Source organism: Danio rerio, chromosome 3 (genome assembly GCF_049306965.1).
Source record: "Danio rerio strain Tuebingen ecotype United States chromosome 3, GRCz12tu, whole genome shotgun sequence".
Taxonomy (NCBI): Eukaryota; Metazoa; Chordata; class Actinopteri; order Cypriniformes; family Danionidae; genus Danio; species Danio rerio.
Genome location: NC_133178.1, coordinates 30938664 through 30957535, shown reverse-complemented (window position 1 = coordinate 30957535; position 18872 = coordinate 30938664). Strand labels below are relative to the sequence as shown.

Below are 18872 nucleotides of genomic sequence, written 5' to 3'. Positions count from 1 at the left end.
TAATTTTTATATTGGTATGTTTAAATACTGCTCAAAATAAAATAAGAGAACACTTGGAGCTACATTGTGTTAAGTGTTACTTTTATCTTTTGAGCAGTACATGTTGTTTTTATTTACCTCCCCTGGCATCTATACTTTTTTTTTGTTGTCTGTAAATGTTATGCTGTTGTTCTTTTAAAAAGGATTTTCCAGGGTATTTACAGATTAATCATCTAATACCAAAACTGACTACAATATTCTAAACATATAGCTCTATCTTTGGCTCTAGGCTTTCTCATACACAGACATGTTGTTGTAAAAATCATGTAGTTTTTGTTAATAACTTTAAATGTAAATTGCAGTCTCTTTATTTACCCAGCCGAGTCACTATCTGTTACTCGGACTTTATCTGTGTCCTTTCTGGTCTCCTTCATCCTCTCCACACACCCACCCTTCCCTGGCTCTAATTCCCTGCTCACATGTATGGCTTAGTCCAGCACTGCACTTGGAACACAGCCGGAAACGGCACAAGATTAATCCAGGCTTCCAACTACAACTGGACATCTCTAAACACTACTGAAACCTACCAGAAATTTGCTCTTGATAGGCATGTTTACATACTGCCATATAAAACAACTGTTTTCCAGTAGATATTTAAAAAATATTTACGATGAACTCCTACTTTGGGAACGTATATAAATGAAAACACGTGTTTAAAAATGTTATATTCCAGATACTGTATTTATAGTCATCTTGAGTCACAGAAAAAAAGAGGCCAAACAGGACGATTTCACATGGACAGATACACACATACAACACTTTCAAACACAAACACACTGTTATCATTCACATACAGACATTTGAATAAGAAGCACGAGCAAATTATACATAGTGACATTTATAAAAGTGATTTCACAGTAAAGAAGGTTACAGGATATAATGATGTGCATAGAATAAAAGAAAGAAACTCCTCACTGACAGGATGAATAAGATTGAAATGATGCTTTGCCGGATGTGTGCTGAAAACTTTATTCGGTAAGGGTGGATTAGTGTGACATTTAGCGAATGGGTGCTTTTAGGGCAGCGTCTACTTCCTCTTCAGGCTGAAGTGTGTGCCACTGGGCCACGGGTCGTCTGGGATTGGCAAGCATGTCTGACCAATGACGCAGGCCAACCCCACTAGCACCAAACCCTATCCAGCACTTCCCGATTGGATCATTACTTCCCAGTTTATCGTAGTCATAGACAGTAATCAGCACTTGCACCTTCTGCAAGGACACAAAGGAAAAAGAAAAATAGGTATAATAAATTAGTTCACTTTATTCTTAAAGTAGTTCTTGCAGATTATTTTACCAATAACCATTTACAATCAATTGCAAAAGGTGGCATTCTGAGGTATTAGAGGACCAAAAAGTGAACCTGTAAATGCACGATCTGACAAAAGCCATGTCACCTATACAAGTTTTAGGAACAACAAATAATAACTCGACTTCTATGAAAGGCAAAGGTCTCTAGACTACGCTTATTTTACCTAAATAAAATATGATCATGCCTTGATTTTTAATTATTTTAATCAGCAACAGTAAGAGACAGTAAGGTCTGACTTTGCTTAGACAAAAATCTTGTCACTTAACAGAAATAATGTACAGTGTAGAATAAAAAGTCATGGTGCAGTGGAGAAAGAATTACTATTGTGTATGACTCCCATGAGCGATGACTCAAATAAATGATTAATAAAGTCATCTGGAATGGCAAAGAAAGCGTTCTTGTAGGACTCTCAGAGTTCATCAAGATTCTTTGGATTCATCTTCAATGCCTAATCCATCTTACCCCAGACATGCTCAATAATGTTGTTGTCTGGTGACCGTGCTGGCCAATCCTGGAGCACCTTGACCTACTTGGCTTTCAGGAACTTTGATGTGGAAACTGAAGAATGAGGAGGAGCGCTATCCTGCTCAAGAAATCGCCTTCTTATGTGTTTTGTAATGTAATGGGCAGCACAAATGTCTTGATACCTCAGGCTGTTGATGTTGTCATCTCTCATAAGCCCCAATACTGAATGTAACCCCAAACTATGATTTTTCCTTTACCAAACTTGATTCTGTAAGAATCTTGGGCCCATGCAGGTTCCATTAGGTCTTCTGCAGTATTTGTGATGATTGGGATGCTTTTCAACAAATGATTTATCAGAAAACTGTATCTTCTGCCACGTTTATTAAAAGTCAATCTCCTAAAAGTCAAGTTATTATTTGTTGCTCTTACAATTGGGATCAACAACAATACTTTTGTCAGGTGGTGTTTAATAGATGCAAATAAAGCACAGAAGCAGTAGCCATGCATCAAATGGTTACCTGAATTTGAGCGAAAGGTATCTCAAAGCTGAAGCTCTCATTGAAGTATGGGTTTAGTGTGTTCTGCTTGACCGTGGTCTTCTTCTTCTTGATGCGCTTTCCATTGTGTTGCAAAACTATTTTCACAAAAGGATCTGAAAGAGGAAAAGAATTAAAGCGTGACATAAAAATGGCATTAGTATACTATGATAGAAATGTGGGTCTAAATGTAAAAAAATATATTTAATGAGAATAATTAAACATATGTGCTGTCTAGCTGCATCACAAGCTACTGTAAGTACATTATTCTTATCTAAATACAGTGGAATTTAAAATAATGGCAGCTCATAGTCAATATAAAGGCCAACTTAAAGGGTTCAACATAGTTCACTGAAAAAGTAAACTGGGTCATTTTAAACTAGTGTAAACAGAAGAGTGTTGTTAACAGTTTCACGGTTCACATATGTTTTCCATCAATTTACACTTTTGAATTGCACTGTGGGACATTCATTAAAACTTTTACAAAGTGGCCATTACTGTGAGTAGTAAAAACAACAATGCCTAGTTCATTACCTGGTTGTTATACCATTTTTTACTTGGCCATCTCAGACAATATTTCGTAGCACTAAAACTGGTAACTATTGACATCCATAGTAGGAAAAAATATTATGGTAGTCAAGTCTAGCATTCATCCAAAATACCTTCAGAAGAAAGGAACTCAAATTGCTAGCAAATTTGGCCATAATTTTCATTGTTGGATGAACTCCATTTATGCAGTGTGAAAATCTCTTATAAATATATCATTTTGACATAATAACCACACTTGCCTGATAAACCACCCACGTCCATCTTCTTTAGATTCTTAGCTTCCATGATACAGACGGTCAGCTTTCCAGAGGTAGGCACATAGCGCAGGGAAATGCAGATGTCTCCCAGCTTTTCTTGCTGATGGATAGAAAGACCAAATTGTTTTGGTGAAAGGCATCAAAAACAATGGCATCTATAAAGGATAAAATAGATAAAGGAAAGCCTTACTTCCTCTTTCTCCCCTCCAACCAGGTCTTTATATTCGTGTATAGGCTGGCCCAGATCAATACTGTTCATGGGGATTTTGATCTCTCCAATTACATCATGTTTACCAAAGCGGTCAAAGTCAAACACCTGCAGGACCAGAGTCTGTCCTGCTAGATCATTAAACGGGATCTAGAAACCGAGAGAATAAAACAAAATCACTACCTAAACATTTGTACAAAGAAATTCATTTGGGACAACTCCCAATATGCCAATTTTTAGATCTATAACCGCAATACCTTAAATATGAATGTTTCATTGAAAACAGGGCACAGGTTCTTCCGCTGGACCTTGGTTTCAAACTTTTTCTTCTTGTCTGGCAGCATATAAACTTTCACATAGGGATCAGATGTTCCACCTATATCCATGGCAGGAAGATCTTGGGCTTGTAAAATGCCAACAATGAGCTGAGGATTATTAAAAAAGAGATTGTGGGTCAGGTGTTCAATATAAAGTAACTACTCACGCATTATTTTTGGTTTGTGTAAGACATTAATCATTTTATCTTGCAATTAGTATGCATATGGAAACGTCTACTTGAACCAACCTGATTTTCAGTGAAGTTATAGTCCAAAGTGTACTCCAACTTCCCATAATATTCTTTCTCTCCCTCGCCCTCTCCTTCTTTAGGTTGCTCCTATGAGGGTTGAATAATGGAGGTTTAAATGTAAATACTTAAACCTTAAGTCCAAAAATGACCCATGTATTTAAAAAAAGAAACATTTTACAGACGAAAGTTTTGAATTTCTTTTACCTCTCCTGCTTCTTCTTCTCCTTCCTTTTTCATCCTCCGTCGTCCTCCCTTTCTCTCTCTGACTTTTTTTGTTTTCTTCTTACCTCCCAAGCACTTCTTATAGATGCAAAAAGCAAAACAGCCCACCAAGGCAAGCACAACCACAATTATGGCACCAATAGCCCACATGGGCACTGTAAAGAGGAGAAAGTCAGTCAGAGTTCATTTAAAATAAATGGATGAACTGATATCTGACGAATTGAAACTTACTTCTGATCTTGTGGTCTGTTTATGGAATAGATGAAAGCATGAAGGATTTAAATGGAAATGGGAAAATGGAGAAATAAGTTTATCACAGACACACACACATGTTTGATGGCAGTTTGTGTTACTAATGATAATATGATGAAACATGAATGATGCCAGCTGGAACCAGACCAGACTTTAATTAATGTCAGAATGACATTGGATAGATGTCATTTATTTGGTGGGGGAAAGAAAATAGAAACTCAGATTGATTTCAAGAGCCAGTTGTACAGATGTTAGGTTGTTAGCTTAATTACATGGCTTAAATACAATGAAATTTGAATATCAATAAGGGCATTAATATTTTACCATTGTATATGCACTGAGTTTGGGCTATCAATTACCATAGCTGTTTTAAAACTAAATCTAAAATGTTGGGAAAAGCTTTACCCAATTAAGGTTAATTAAATTGAATGTCTCTTAAGGAAATGGCAGTGGTGCACTAAGTAGTTCCCAAAGTGGGGGTCGCGGGACAATGACAGGGGGCCGCTTGGTGATTTCCAAAAGTCTAACAAATTTTATTCAACCATTAGAATTACCATATTTTAACCATAACCCACAAAATATAAAAATGGTATTTTTTTAATAGTAAAAAACAACAACATGCAAATGAAAAGCCGTCAGCCTTTAAATTATAATTTTTTTTATAGTTCATAGTTTCATTGTGTGTTAACGTTCGGTTAACAACACCGCAATAGCGTCAGCTGCAGCAGATTAATGGCAATCAAAACATTAAAAATCAAATACAGGCCAACAACTGAACATTGAAGATGATCTCTGAGTGGCGGTCTCCAAAATTAAACCAAGTATAGACTTGTGCTGAAAATCTTGTGTCCACCAGTCTATTTAGGTGAGGTTAATATTAAATTAAACAAATTAATAAACAACTATAAAAATGATGTGGTTGTTAGACTATTGCACTTTTTTGTGTTAACAATGTTTAAATGGCCTATTGTTGTGTATTTATAACCACCTTTGAGGAATTTGGGGGTTGAGAGTCACTGGAATTGTTATTTTAGGGGTCGCGGGCTGAAAAGCTTGAAAACCCCTGCACTAATATATCAACAAATGATCAATTTCAGATTATATTGCAAGAAATTTTGAGGATCAGAAATATAGTTTAAAAACATGTCTTTCAAAAAAATAGATGTTTGTAAAATATAGAATTCATAGTGTAAAGAAAACGTCTTTTCTTTAAAATGACTGTGAATTGGTTAGCAATGATACAGTCTAATGATAACTAATGTTATTTAGAGATGCAAAATTTAAATCAGTTATGAAAATTTAATTTAAATCCTCAGAATTTAAGAACACTCTAAAACTCCTGGTTTGTTTTACCCATGTTTTGGTAAAATTTGCGTTGGCTTAATGGTTAGGTTACATATTTTTAAATAATAGTTTTAACCCAACCATTGCATCTATTTTTACTCAAATTTGGGTTCAAACAACCCCACATTTTTTATGAGTGTATTGGTTTAAGCATGTTTTCTTTTTATGAGATTAGTTACTTTGGAACCCACTTGTTGAAATAGAGAATAAAGTTATTTAAAATAAGCATAATATGCTAAACCACAATCGGCTTTTAGTATAAGCTGACAAATTTACTATTAGTACATCTGGTGGTTTTTGACATTGATGGGATGTTGGCATGATGATGGCATGAATTAAAAGCATTAAAATATCAACATTAGCTGCCATTGAATATCTTTGTCAGAAATGTTTTCCTGACATTGAATTCTGGTTTCGCAACATAAGAACCTTTATATATAAACCGTTATATATAATATATATAAACAGTTATATATAATGTTCTTTTGACTTTATTAGATTGCTGGGATTGAAGTGAAGCATGGCAGACATCTTGAGATACATTAATTACTTACTAGGTAGATGTCCAAGCTCATTGAAGAACTTGTTCTTCATATTTACAAAGTTGTGGGAGTGGTGAGAGGGAGGGGGAGGAGGAGGCGGAGCACGATTAGGCTCCTCCTCTGATTCTGCTGCTCTCCGCCCACGATGCTGCATACTGGCCAATCGCATGGCTGATCAGCTAGAAACATAAAACAGGCTATTACTGTCCTGAAATAACCTATGTAAACTAAATGCCCCAAATCCCATATATCTCCTAAATCCATCTCACTTCATCTAAAGCATTCATTTAATGTCATTCTTTTTTATTATTATAATTTACAGTACACTTTTCCAACCATCCTTCTGTCAAATCCACACTACAGTATCTCTCCATTTCCCTCCCTCTGCCCTCTTTGTGTCTCTGGCGTGACTTTTGATGGACTAAGCGGTCACGCTGGCGCTTAGCATGTCTGTTGTTAATCCTTCTTGAATGCCAAAACACAACCATGCACACGTAACGGCCATATGTTTCCAAATACTATAAATGTGCTCCAAAACTCTAATATTTATCAAACACATTAACACACAATAGTCATCTCTGCCTGCCCTGCTCTGCTAAACTGACCTCTTGTCACTCTCAGCAGATGCGTAACAAGATTAATTGCCAAAGCTAATCCAAAAATCCTTGGGTTTAAGTAAATTAGGAACAGGGGCCTCCCCTTGCTGCCTCGCTTTCACAATATAGCCAATGGCATTGTGTCACCAGACGGCCATGAAGAGGACTTTGACTTCGAGTGACCACTGCACTTTTATTGTATATCAGAACATGTTCAAGGTCAAGGCTGGATTTATGAGGGCAGGATTTTGTGATTATTCTCTTCCAGTGGCTTCGTAATCGTCAGCCACATAGACTGTCCATGAGTGATATAAAATGAGGGACAAATACAGACATATAGTTAAAATGATAAAATTCCTTGTTTTTTCTAAAGACTGACCCAAAGCAAGCTTCAAGTTGAAGTCGAACCCTAAAAATATGATTTAAATATTAAAATGTATCGTTGATTTTTTTTTTGTGTTGAATAATGGTGACTCAGAAATCACTTTGCATTTGCATAACATGGCAATAAGATTCAAATTTAAATAGTTACTTTGAATACATAGAATTCATTACATTATTTACATATTTTATATTTCATTCTGCACTGGACACACATACATTTAGTGTCAAAACATTTATTGTAAAAGTCTTTTTAAATAAGGGCCAATGTAAAAGATTTGATATATTTTGGGGGATTGTTTAAATGATTTTTTGGATATATGTGTCATTGCTATATTTGAATTATTTTTAGCTTAACTCTGCCTCAGAAATCCATGATAATAAAGGCATTGATGGTACTGTGAAGAACATTACTAATCATTGAATCTTTATAATAATGAAAACTATAATGTGTGGAGAGGTTTGATCGAATGTAGATATTAAAATGTGCGCGCACACAATATGTTCCTGTGAACTGTAGGAGGGGGACAGAAAAAATGGTTCATTTCTTGCATTTAAAATGTTATAAGCCTATTAAAATTATAAGTAGCCTATCATTTATATGTATGTATGCATGTATGTGTAACTCCAAGTGTTCCCTTTATTTATTTTTATTTATTTATTTATTTATTTATTTTTTGAGAAGTATATTTTTGTTTAGGGCAATTTCTTTGTATTTATATGCAGGATACATATTTAGTGCATGTGCCTGTAGCCCAGCAGTCATGTTCTTTGCCATTTTTCCTATTAAGTATCTAACTGAATGTATAATAACTTTTTCTACATGGGAACATAATGCAATTACAGTAGGTTACAACAACATATGAACCGTGCAAAATATATATTTTTAAATTTTTGCTTTTCTTCTCAAAATTTAATATTATTTCCTAATATTACGCAAATCTATATTTACAACTGCACAATCAAACCCAATATTACCATGTTATTCTCAATATTATGCAAATATTTATAATCTTATTTACAATATTACAATGTTACATATTAATCCCAATTTTACAATATTATTCCCAATATTAGGCAAATATTTATAATCTTTTCAACGGAATGCAGATACCTTGTAAGTTTATAATGAGAGTTCAAACTCGTAATTTGTGTCACTACAAACACGATCTGTCCTAATCTGGCTAAAGAAGGCCTGTCGCTCAGTGCGTCACAGGCCATCAGCCGCATCACGCGGCCTTGTTTTTTCCCCCTTCAACGCTGCTTTGTCCACCAGCGCGCAGCACTACTGTTTTCTTTTTTTTCGGATTACCTAAATCTCATCCAGACACCCTTTTTCTTTGGAAAAAAAAGAAGAAAAAAAAGGAAGAAAAAAGCTTAATACACACTGTTGTCTAAGACTGGAGGTCACACAGAGATAAGCATTAATTTAGTCGAAAAAACTCATCTAAAACATTATTACCGAAATTATTGTAATTTATTAACGATTCAAAACGTGAAAAAAGAAAGAACAATTTATAATGAGTATTAATTTATCAATACCACAGTGTACCACCGTTTTCATTGTTTTACATTCATTTTAAATATTTTTTTTTATTTAGGTAACTATGTGGACTGGTTTGTAGCCTGGTCCCGACTTAATTGCTGAAAGCTTATTATTTTTTATATTTCTTAAATATTTATTATTGTAATGTTTAAATAAAACCTTTTTGTGTGTCAATTTTTAATTACACGTTTTTCAAAGTATTTCATGTAGTCTCTGTAATCATTTGATGTTACAAACGGCAGGCTGTATTATGCATTGACTATAAACTGACAACAGATATTTCATTGACACTGCACAAAAGGTGAACCTTTTCCAAAAACTTTATATGACGCGCTGGTCAAAATGAATCAAATATTAAACAATGATAAAACTTACCTGATCTGCCACTGATCCAGCCCTCTTATACTGATATAAATGTGTGTTTTGCTTGGAAAGGACAGTTGCGCATCAGCCCTCTCACACACTGCTCCAACTTACACTCCTCATCCACTTTATCATCTGTCCCTCTCTCTCCCCAAAGCGCATTTGAAGCGCCAAACCCTCTTTCACTTGGATTAATCGTACTTTCCCTTCTGTTCGCAGTTATGTGTCCTGCGGTTTCGCATGTGACAGTCTTATTTCATCCATCACGTATGCCTATTTGCTAGTATCTCGTTTAATCTCCAGCATACTGTTTATCCGATTCTAATTTCCAATATATTTTTGTTCAGTGACCCTTCTCAATCGGATTAGTCGGCGGCTCAGCCATTGTTGGAGCTAATATGCATGATTGATAGGCTATGATACAAGGAAGCTGTGAAACATGTTCATTGGTTATGAAATATCACACACAGATGACAATTTGAGATTTATTGGAAATAATAATAATATATCACCTGAAAACCTCAACGTATCGGCTCTTTGGCGTTTACGGTCATGAGCTGAGGAAACACCACCCTCTTGTGGTAAAATGAAATATCCTGCACATTTAAATTCATGTTGGTATTTGTATTATTAAGTTAAAAGACCACATAAAGATTTTAAGATGGCACTATATAGGGTACTGCATTTTTCCTTTTTTCTTAACCACTTTTAATGGCTCTTTCTGTATGATGAGTATTAAAACATTTGAATACTGTGAAACCCAACATTCAACTTTATCAAATGAAATATAGTTAACTCAAATTTACTGAGCTAATTCTACTCATATGAAAAGAGTTTTGAACTCAGTGATGAAGGCAATGAGTTAATTAAATACCTCATTACTTCCACTTAATTAGAGGGAGTTCACAGTACTCATTAGTTTTTAACTCAAATAGTTTCCTCAAATGGTTTGAGTTGCCTTAACTTATTGGATTTTACAATACTCAGTTGGTTTAAGTTCTCTTCATTTATTGTGCTCAAATTTCTCCGTTTACTCAAATGGAGTAAGTTCACAGTACTCGGAATTAGTCTTTGAACTTAAATGGTTATCTCAAATGGTTTGAGTTACTTTAACTTATAGAGTTTTACAGTAAATATACATCAAATACAGCCTGCAAAGTCACAGCACAATTATGTATTTATACAAAAACGAGGTGGCTCAGTAGTTAGCACTGTCGCCTCACAGCAAGAAGGTCACTGGTTCGAGTCCTTGCTGGGCCAGTTGGCATTTCTCTGTGGAGTTTGCATGCTCTCCCCAATTTTGCGTGGGTTTCCTCCAGTTTCCCCCATAGTCCAAAACCAAGCAGGTATAGGTGAATTTAAAAAACAAAATTAGCTATGAGTGTGTGTGAGAGTGTGTATGGATGTTTCCCAGTGGTTACAGCTGGAAGGGCATCTGCTGTGTAAAACAAATGCTGCATAAGCTGGTGGTTCATTCCACTGTGGTGACCCTTAATGAATTAAGAGACTAAGCCAAAAGTAAATGAATAAATGACAAAAACAAGATTATTCAGGTCAAAATGTTTATTTAAATTAACCAAAAGTTCACATTCAAATTACTTCATGTTAAGTTCTAAACCTCTCAAATTTTGCACAGATGTGTGTTATAAGAACTTTTTAAGATAATAGAATTTCTATTATTTTTCTTTTGATATGATCAGCAGTCTGAGTTTAGCTGTCCAGGGTTTGCTTGTCGAACAGGTACTCCGCCATCCTGTTATTTCCAGCATCCATCTTGGAGAGGTTAGTGATGTGGTCACCAAGCTTCTTGATGGCCTCAACCTGCTCATCCAGGTAGTGAGTCTCCAGGAAATCACACAGCTGATGGTCAAGACATCAGAAGAGAATTTAGGATGACACCTTTCTAGAAAAGTGATTAATCTAATAAACTACTTTACAAAGTCACATGTAGGCTAATTAAGTGGTAACTCACATGAGGGTCTCCCATCTCAGTGGCGAGCTTATGCAGGTCCAGCAGAGCCTGGTTGACGTTCTTCTCCAGCTGAAGAGCACACTGAATAGCAATCAGCCCATTTCCCCAAACATCACGATCAGGCTTCTGAAGAGCAAATACAAGATCGGTGAGCAAGTTAAGACCCTTCCTAAACAACAGAACAGTGTCTAGAGTTGCTGATGTTACAATGCTTTAAATAATAAATGACAGGAAAAGCACCTTGATGTCCTGAAGGACAATGCGTCCACCTCTCTTGTTCTGGAACTCCATGAATTTCTCAGCATGTTCGCGCTCCTCCTCACTGTTCTTATTGAAGAACTTGGCAAATCCAGGAAGAGCCACATCGTCCCGTTTGAAGTAGTGAGCCTGTGGAAAATCAGAGATAGGAATAAGAATTGATGTTATTATACATGTTAAACTACAAGGCTTTTCATCAAGGACAGTTCATTTTTAACACGACAAAAAACATTTTTATACCGTTATAACCACACTGTAAACGATTTCCTGTTAAATTAACAGTAAGTTACTGGCAACAATTATCCAGTAGCTGCTGTATTTCATAAAACAGTAACATTACTGTAATACTAATTACTTTAGTATTACATTTACTGTAAAATGTATTACATCATTTTACTGTTTTATTTTTTTACTGTAACACCAATTACAGTACTGATACACATACTGCAAAACTGAAAACAGTATTTTACTGTACATTTTTACCATGCAGAACTACGGTATTTTAACGTTACTTTCATTATTACTGTAAAGTATTTTACAGTTATTAAATGTTATTTTATTGTATTTAATAGTGCTACTTTATAATGAGCAAAAAAAAATTTTTAAAAATTGCACAAATGTTATTTTAACTGTTCAAGAAATGCAAGAAAAATAAAGAAACTGAAACTTTAACTTCACAATAAAAGTTTATTGTGTAAACCATACTGAAACAGTAGCAATTATTCAATATAACACAGCAACAGAACACTAATGAACAATTGATCATTAAAACCAGTCAACAATTAATGCATAAAAAAGTATTACAATTTTAAAAACAGGTGAAAATACTGCTACAAGACATGAAATGATGAAGGCCAAATGATGTTGTAGAAAAGGGACAGTGAAAAAGGGCAGGAGCACTTCTGATGATCCTACAAAAATGACAAGCAAAATCAATCACTGGAGTAAAAACTAATCATGCCTCAAATTATTTCATTCATTCAGAAACCAAACACCGCACTGCTGTTTTATATAAATAAAACACAGTTTTTTTGTCGTTTTTGTTGGCAAAATACAGATTGTTGTCTATTTACAATTACACTAACAGTAATGGGGAAAAGATCAGTCAAGTCAACACTAGTCAAGTGTCCACACAGGTATGTAAAAAATAAAGTCTCATCTTAACTTAATGTCTGACTCTGTATAGCTTGAATATCTGATTCCATGACCACACTAGAGCTTCCACGAATTTAAGAGGGGTGAACACAGTTAATTCTGACCTTAAGAGGCTACATATTAAAAATAAATAAATAAATAAAATAATGTAATTTAACGTGACTAATGTTAATTAAGTACTTTTAAGCTTTTAAAATGTGAAAATCTACTTCTAACTAAAAAAATAATGCTAATGATGAGTTACTGACATTTGGTTCAAATAAAACAAAGTAATCACTAAGCATTCATTTTTGGCAAAATCTGCTGAAAGGCACAGCAACACGAACAAATGTGTTTAAGTTGAGCAGAGAACTGAAGAGTAGTCAAGCAGTCTACTACTAGAATTGTTTGTGATAATATTTTGCAGTCAATTCGTTTTACTGTATTTCAATATGCAGTGATGGCATGTCAGTGAAACAAATAAATATTATTAAACCTAACCAGTGACATTTCCTCAAATTAAATCATCATGACGTTACTGTGCACAGCATCAGTAAAACGTTAAGAATAATTTAAATACCACATTTTTTAAAACAGTCACTGCTGATTACAAACTTAAATTAAAGATAGGCTTACAGAAATCCTGAATGCATAATAATATGAAGATTTATTACTCACTGATGTCGAAGCACTTTCAGGTTGTCAGAGATGTAGACAGGACAGAATGTGCCATCAAATGAGCTCTTGTGCAGTCTTTGTTGGACATCCAGGTAGTATGTTCACCCACACTGTAAAAAAAAAAAAAAAAAAAAAATCTGTTATTTTACATGTTTTTTTCCCAGCAGCTAGGTTAATAGAGTCATTTGGTTAAATAATTTTATTTATTAAATACTTGCTTACCCATATATATATATATATATATATATATATATATATATATATATATATATATATATATATATATATATATATATATATATATATATATATATGTGTGTGTGTGTGTGTGTGTGTGTGTGTGTGTGTAAAAGTAACCAAAATGAATAATTTATTAAAATGTGAGAGATACTAAGCATGTTTGGTCTACAGAGAGAAGTAAACATTTACTTTAAGCATTAATCCTTATGAATCTATTTCAGCATTTTTGAGCATTTAGATCAGGGGTGCTCAACCCTGTTCCTGGAGATTTACCTTTCCGCAGAGCTCACCTGCAACCTTGATCAAGAACACCTGTCTTTATTTACCAAGTGCTCCTTCAGATACTATTTAGTTTGTTTAGTTGCGTTTGATCAGGGTTGGAGCTAAACTCTGCAGAAAGGTCGATCTCCAGGAACAGGGTTGAGCACCCCTGTTTAAGACAATGAAAAATAAGACATCTAGATGATATTTTATATTCAATCATTTGTGAAATTTAAATGACTTATATTCAGTATATACATAACATTAAATTAGAATAACATTAAAAAAATAATACTCTATGCCAAATAAAATACTTCAGATCTAAATAAGGCAGGTGTTTTTACCTAAAGGTTCCTTTCCTCCAGTTAGTTTAGTTGTAGATCCCTCCACATCTGTGCTTTATTTGGTTCTTGACTTAAGAGTAACTGGTGTCGCATTCCAGGTTCATCACAATCTGAGCTAGAAAGACAATATGGCAAAAGACAAGACACATATAAAATAAGTCTCAGAATAAAATATTTAAAAGGATAGTTTACTTTTCTGCCACCATTACTCCATGTGTTTTAAACCAGTTTGAATTTCTGTTGAACACTAAAGCAGATATTTTGAAGAATGTTAGAAACCAGTAACTACTGACATCCATATTTGAACCAAATTTCTTTAAAAAAAAATATGAGTTTGTGTTAAATGCAACAAAAAAAATCTATTTTTAACTATTTTGAAACCATTATTTTCATTTTTGGGTGAACTGTCCCTTCAATTCAAGTGTCACGCATTACTCATAAAAACTGATGTATCGCTTGAGGAAAACTAAATCAAGTACCTCCTGTGAGCAAGCAGAATCATTATGCCATTGTATTCAGCCAACTGACCCAGTCGAGGCTTGAACCAGCAACCTTCTTGCTGTGAAGCGACAGCACTACCTACTGTGCCACTGCGTCGCTACTGGAAGAAGAAAAAGAGGTTGTACATGAAACTCCTCACAACAAATCTGTGAACAACTTGACATTTTATAATCTAATCAAAATGAGGAAGACATCAACATTACCTTGAATAATGAAGTGAGGAGAGATTGGTAGCATCAGTTTTTCAACATCAATTGCTGTAGCTGCAAAAAAGATAAATATGATAAGAGTAAAATAAGACTTAACATTTAATAATCTAAATCTATGGTACAACCATACCAATCTGTGTGGGGTTAAAATAAATTTGTATACAAATCATTCCTTACACCTGAACACCAAAAATAAAATGTACAATTAATGACACACTAACGTTATACAATAAGCTCATTAACCAGTGAGAAATAGACAATTAATATGAATTATGTTAATATTAACGTTAGCTTAAAATACATCAACTGAATTTTATTATCAGCTCAATGTAATAAAACAGTTTAGACTTGTTTCATTGTTAGTTTAGTTTGAATAAGTTAGTTAACCTACAGTTTACAAATTTAACCATAATGATAACTTTGTCAAAATGACCACATGAAGACCAGAGCTTGCCTTAACGTTAAACGTTTAACTTTTCATGGTGACTTTGCCTTCATCTCAGTGTTGTGCTGAAATACAGAATTCATTAATGTAGTTAACCCCAAGTAAAAGTTTTTTTTTTTTTCAGGTAACGTTACTATGGTCAAAAACTCACTTAAGATAAACTCACTTATCTAATACCTCGCAAACACTACAAACACGGTCTGGCGTCGAATAACGTGACATAAGAACCTACAACTGAAGTAACTTGGTTAATTATTTAAAATTACACACACACTACACGGAAATATACACAAAACAACCCTTTAACGAACAGAATTTGACTTTTAAACACTTACCGAGGATGAATTCACAGGAGGAAAAGGCGACAGGTGGATTTCAAATTAGAAGAGCTGTTGCTTGCCTGGTGAAGGTCGAATCGAGTCGGCTCGGTTCTATGAATCGGCTCCTTAGAACAGTAAAGAGTCGAATCCGCCTAAAACCGATTCCTTTTTGTAAATTATTCTAAGACACAACAATAAATTATTACTATTTCGTTATACTGCTCGGCCACATACATTTATACACATATTGCTGAATGTGCTTGTGAACACGTGTGATAAAATAATTCCCGAGCAAACGGTTCAATCCGATTCGGTCTCGTTTGAGTGCTGAACCGAACCAGTGCAAACGTGATATTGATAAAATAGTAATATTGTTGGTGTTTTTTTCACTTTACCAGCGAAAATATTACATGTATCTGACTTTAACAATACGAATAAGGTTCGCTTGAAGTGTTTTGAGAATTAATATTTTTTTTCTCCCAGAGTTCATTTCACACCAACAAGCAAATATAATGGCGAATGAGAAAAGCCAGATCATATCATAAATATTGCGTTTAATATGTCACGAAATGAAGTTTTAACGGGTTTTCATGCGAGAATATAGTTCTTCCAAACTCAAATCTGTGGTTTGTTTATAGATATCATGACTACTTTTAAGTGTGCTTTGCCGATAGGGGAGATTCTGACCTCCAGGGGTTGACGGCGCTCCATCACTCATGTATCCGGCAAACCTCATGCTTTAATCGGCCTAGACATTATTGAGACATGCCCCTGTCTTCGATGACTAGATAATAAATGTGTTATGAAATAAAGTTTTAACCGTTTTTCATGCGAGAATGTTGTTGTTTTAAACTCAATTCTGTGGTTTATTTATTAAGATGCGTATTTTAAAATGTTGTTTTGAAAATGCGGAGATATGTGCCCTCTACGGTGGCCCATATGGGTGCCCAATATTCTTGAATCCGTCTAAAGCAGGTTGGTCACTCTGACATTTAAGCTGACTTTGAAATCATTTTGTGTTTAACAACCCTTGGTTACGTGAATCAATTATTTTTGTTCCAATTTACGTTTTGGTTTAGCACAAAGTTATGTTTATTAAATATTATTTCATATTTCCATGTTACCTTATAAAATGAAGGTGCAGTGCACCCAAAAATGGAAAACCAGGGGACAGTTTAATGCACTGAACAGTCTGAAGAAACTGGTTAGGTTATTTACTTCACAAAATAATTTGTCTAAAAATAAGTAAACATAATAATCATAATATATAGTGTGTGTGGAGTTGTTCTTGGTCATTTGCAGTACTGTATTTAGATGCACAGTAACTGATTTTTCCCCAAAATGCATTGTAAAATCTACAGTAACATACTGTTAACCATGTTCACAGTATAGAAAAGTTGAAAATACATTATTATACTGTGAAAACAACAATATATACAGTAACACACTGTGCACAGCTTATACAGTAAAAAACTGTTGAGAAATGCAGTATAATACTGTGAAAACAACAGAAATCGTTTACAGTGCAGTGTTGTGTCTAATGATTTAATATGTAACACATTATTACAAATAAATTAATTCTACTAAAAAAGGAAAATATGAGATTACTGTTATTTTATTATTATTATTATTTATTGTCTAATTTATTCAGCTTAAAAAACAGCTTGCTCATGTAGGTTTGATGCTGGTTTTCAGCTGGTTCTTTGCCAGTTCTCTGGTTCCTGACCATCAAATGCTTTTGTTAAAGTACTTTTCTAGAGCAACTTTTATTTAACATGTGAGAGTGAAGTGTCAAGAATGGAAAACAATAATAAACAGATAAATAACTCGCCGAAAACGGTTCTGTTTAAATAGACTGAATGATAAACACTTGCCATGGAGGTGTAGGTGTATCCAGCGTAAAGCTCCAGATTGATCATCTTGTTGATCGCAGCCTCGCTGTCCCGGGCGTAGTTCTGGCGAATCTGAGAAGTTTCCATCTCGACAAGTTTTATTATGTAAATACTTTAATAAATAAATAAATAGAGCTAGAATAAAGTCAAGCGAGATCGAAGTTCCGTTCAATCACTGTTGAAGCAAGAACCTCTCCAGATCTTCCTGAAGCTGTGAGTGAACTGAAGGAGCGCGTTCATCTTTTATACGCTCGCAACATGATGCGTCAGTGGAACTGAAACCAGCCAATCAAACAACGAGCTGAGTAACAGAGTGACGATGCAATTTAGATAACAAAGATCGGGGTTGATGGACAGTGTTTTTAGTGTTTGAATTTTTTTGATTAATCTAAAAGAAAACAATAAAAAACATTATTTCCAATTTATAAACATCATCACATAGGCTTAAAATAGGCATACTCAAACAGTTTTATTGCAGCCACATGCATTTTTCATTTGTGTGTACATTATGATTAATACAGCTGACAAATAATGCTGTAGACTTAAGTTACAAATACTTTTTTAAAATAAAAGATATTCATCAATGTGTTACCAACAACTTTCTCTGCTTTAGCAAGCTAGTTCTGATCACTGAGTTTCAATTTGACAACCTTTCTATAACCACTGGTATGAAAAACAGCAAACATCCATTAACATCTGAAACTGTGGGATGTTTAGTAACACCTTCAGGAGCCTGCTCTTAATATGGCAAATATCAGGTACAATCCTGCATTATTACTATTTCACCATTCACGGAATGTTATTTTGTCCTTCATAAATGCATTTGGAGACCTGATACCACATTGATTAGATGATTACAGTGAGATGACAATAGCAACACAATTTTCTACCAATCATTGCCTCTGTGAGATCATTCTGTGTCAGCAACAAGTGCAAACTCCCTAGAGCCATCATGAAGGTGCGTCTCTGTGACTCAGCATTTTCTTTCTCAGAGAAGATGTGAGTACTTGCTAGGATACAAGTAGTACAAGGATATTAAACATATTCCTATACATAATCACTGTAAATTTGATAGATTCGCTGAGCCTTATTGTATAGGACCTTGGACTGAAATGATTTTGGATTATCTGGACTCAAAAATCACAAGTAATATATATATATATATATATATATATATATATATATATATATATATATATATATATATATAAATATATATATGTATATATATATACACTGTAAACGATTTCTGTTGTTTTCACGGTATTATACTGCATTTCTCAACAGTTGTTTACTGTATAAGCTGTGCACAGTGTGTTACTGTATATATTGCTGTTTTCACAGCATGATAATGTATTCTCAACATTTCCATACTGTGAACATGATTAACAGTATGCTACTGCAGATTTTACAATGAATTTTGGGAAAAAATCAGTTACTGT

At 34.3% G+C, this 18872-nt stretch overlaps 2 protein-coding genes across 6 annotated transcripts; both read right to left on the bottom strand.

Moving 5' to 3' along the window:
* Positions 1 to 691: 691 nt before the first annotated feature.
* Positions 692 to 9340, bottom strand: syt5a (synaptotagmin Va). Of its 4 annotated transcripts, NM_001103137.2 has the most exon segments (10): positions 692 to 1247; positions 2331 to 2464; positions 3137 to 3254; positions 3345 to 3512; positions 3620 to 3787; positions 3928 to 4017; positions 4135 to 4307; positions 4384 to 4398; positions 6303 to 6469; positions 9189 to 9340. In NM_001103137.2, coding segments are annotated over 9 exon segments (1233 nt in total). In that variant the 5' UTR covers positions 6460 to 6469; positions 9189 to 9340; the 3' UTR covers positions 692 to 1037.
* Positions 9341 to 10721: 1381 nt separating this feature from the next.
* Positions 10722 to 17645, bottom strand: zgc:173594. Of its 2 annotated transcripts, XM_073934599.1 has the most exons (7): positions 14768 to 17645; positions 14543 to 14664; positions 14064 to 14178; positions 13219 to 13328; positions 11389 to 12317; positions 11149 to 11274; positions 10722 to 11036 (listed from the first exon to the last, which is right to left on the bottom strand). In XM_073934599.1, the coding sequence occupies exons 5-7, from the start codon at positions 11437 to 11439 to the stop codon at positions 10887 to 10889; spliced, it is 327 nt and encodes a 108-aa protein (XP_073790700.1). In that variant the 5' UTR covers positions 11440 to 12317; positions 13219 to 13328; positions 14064 to 14178; positions 14543 to 14664; positions 14768 to 17645; the 3' UTR covers positions 10722 to 10886.
* Positions 17646 to 18872: the final 1227 nt, after the last annotated feature.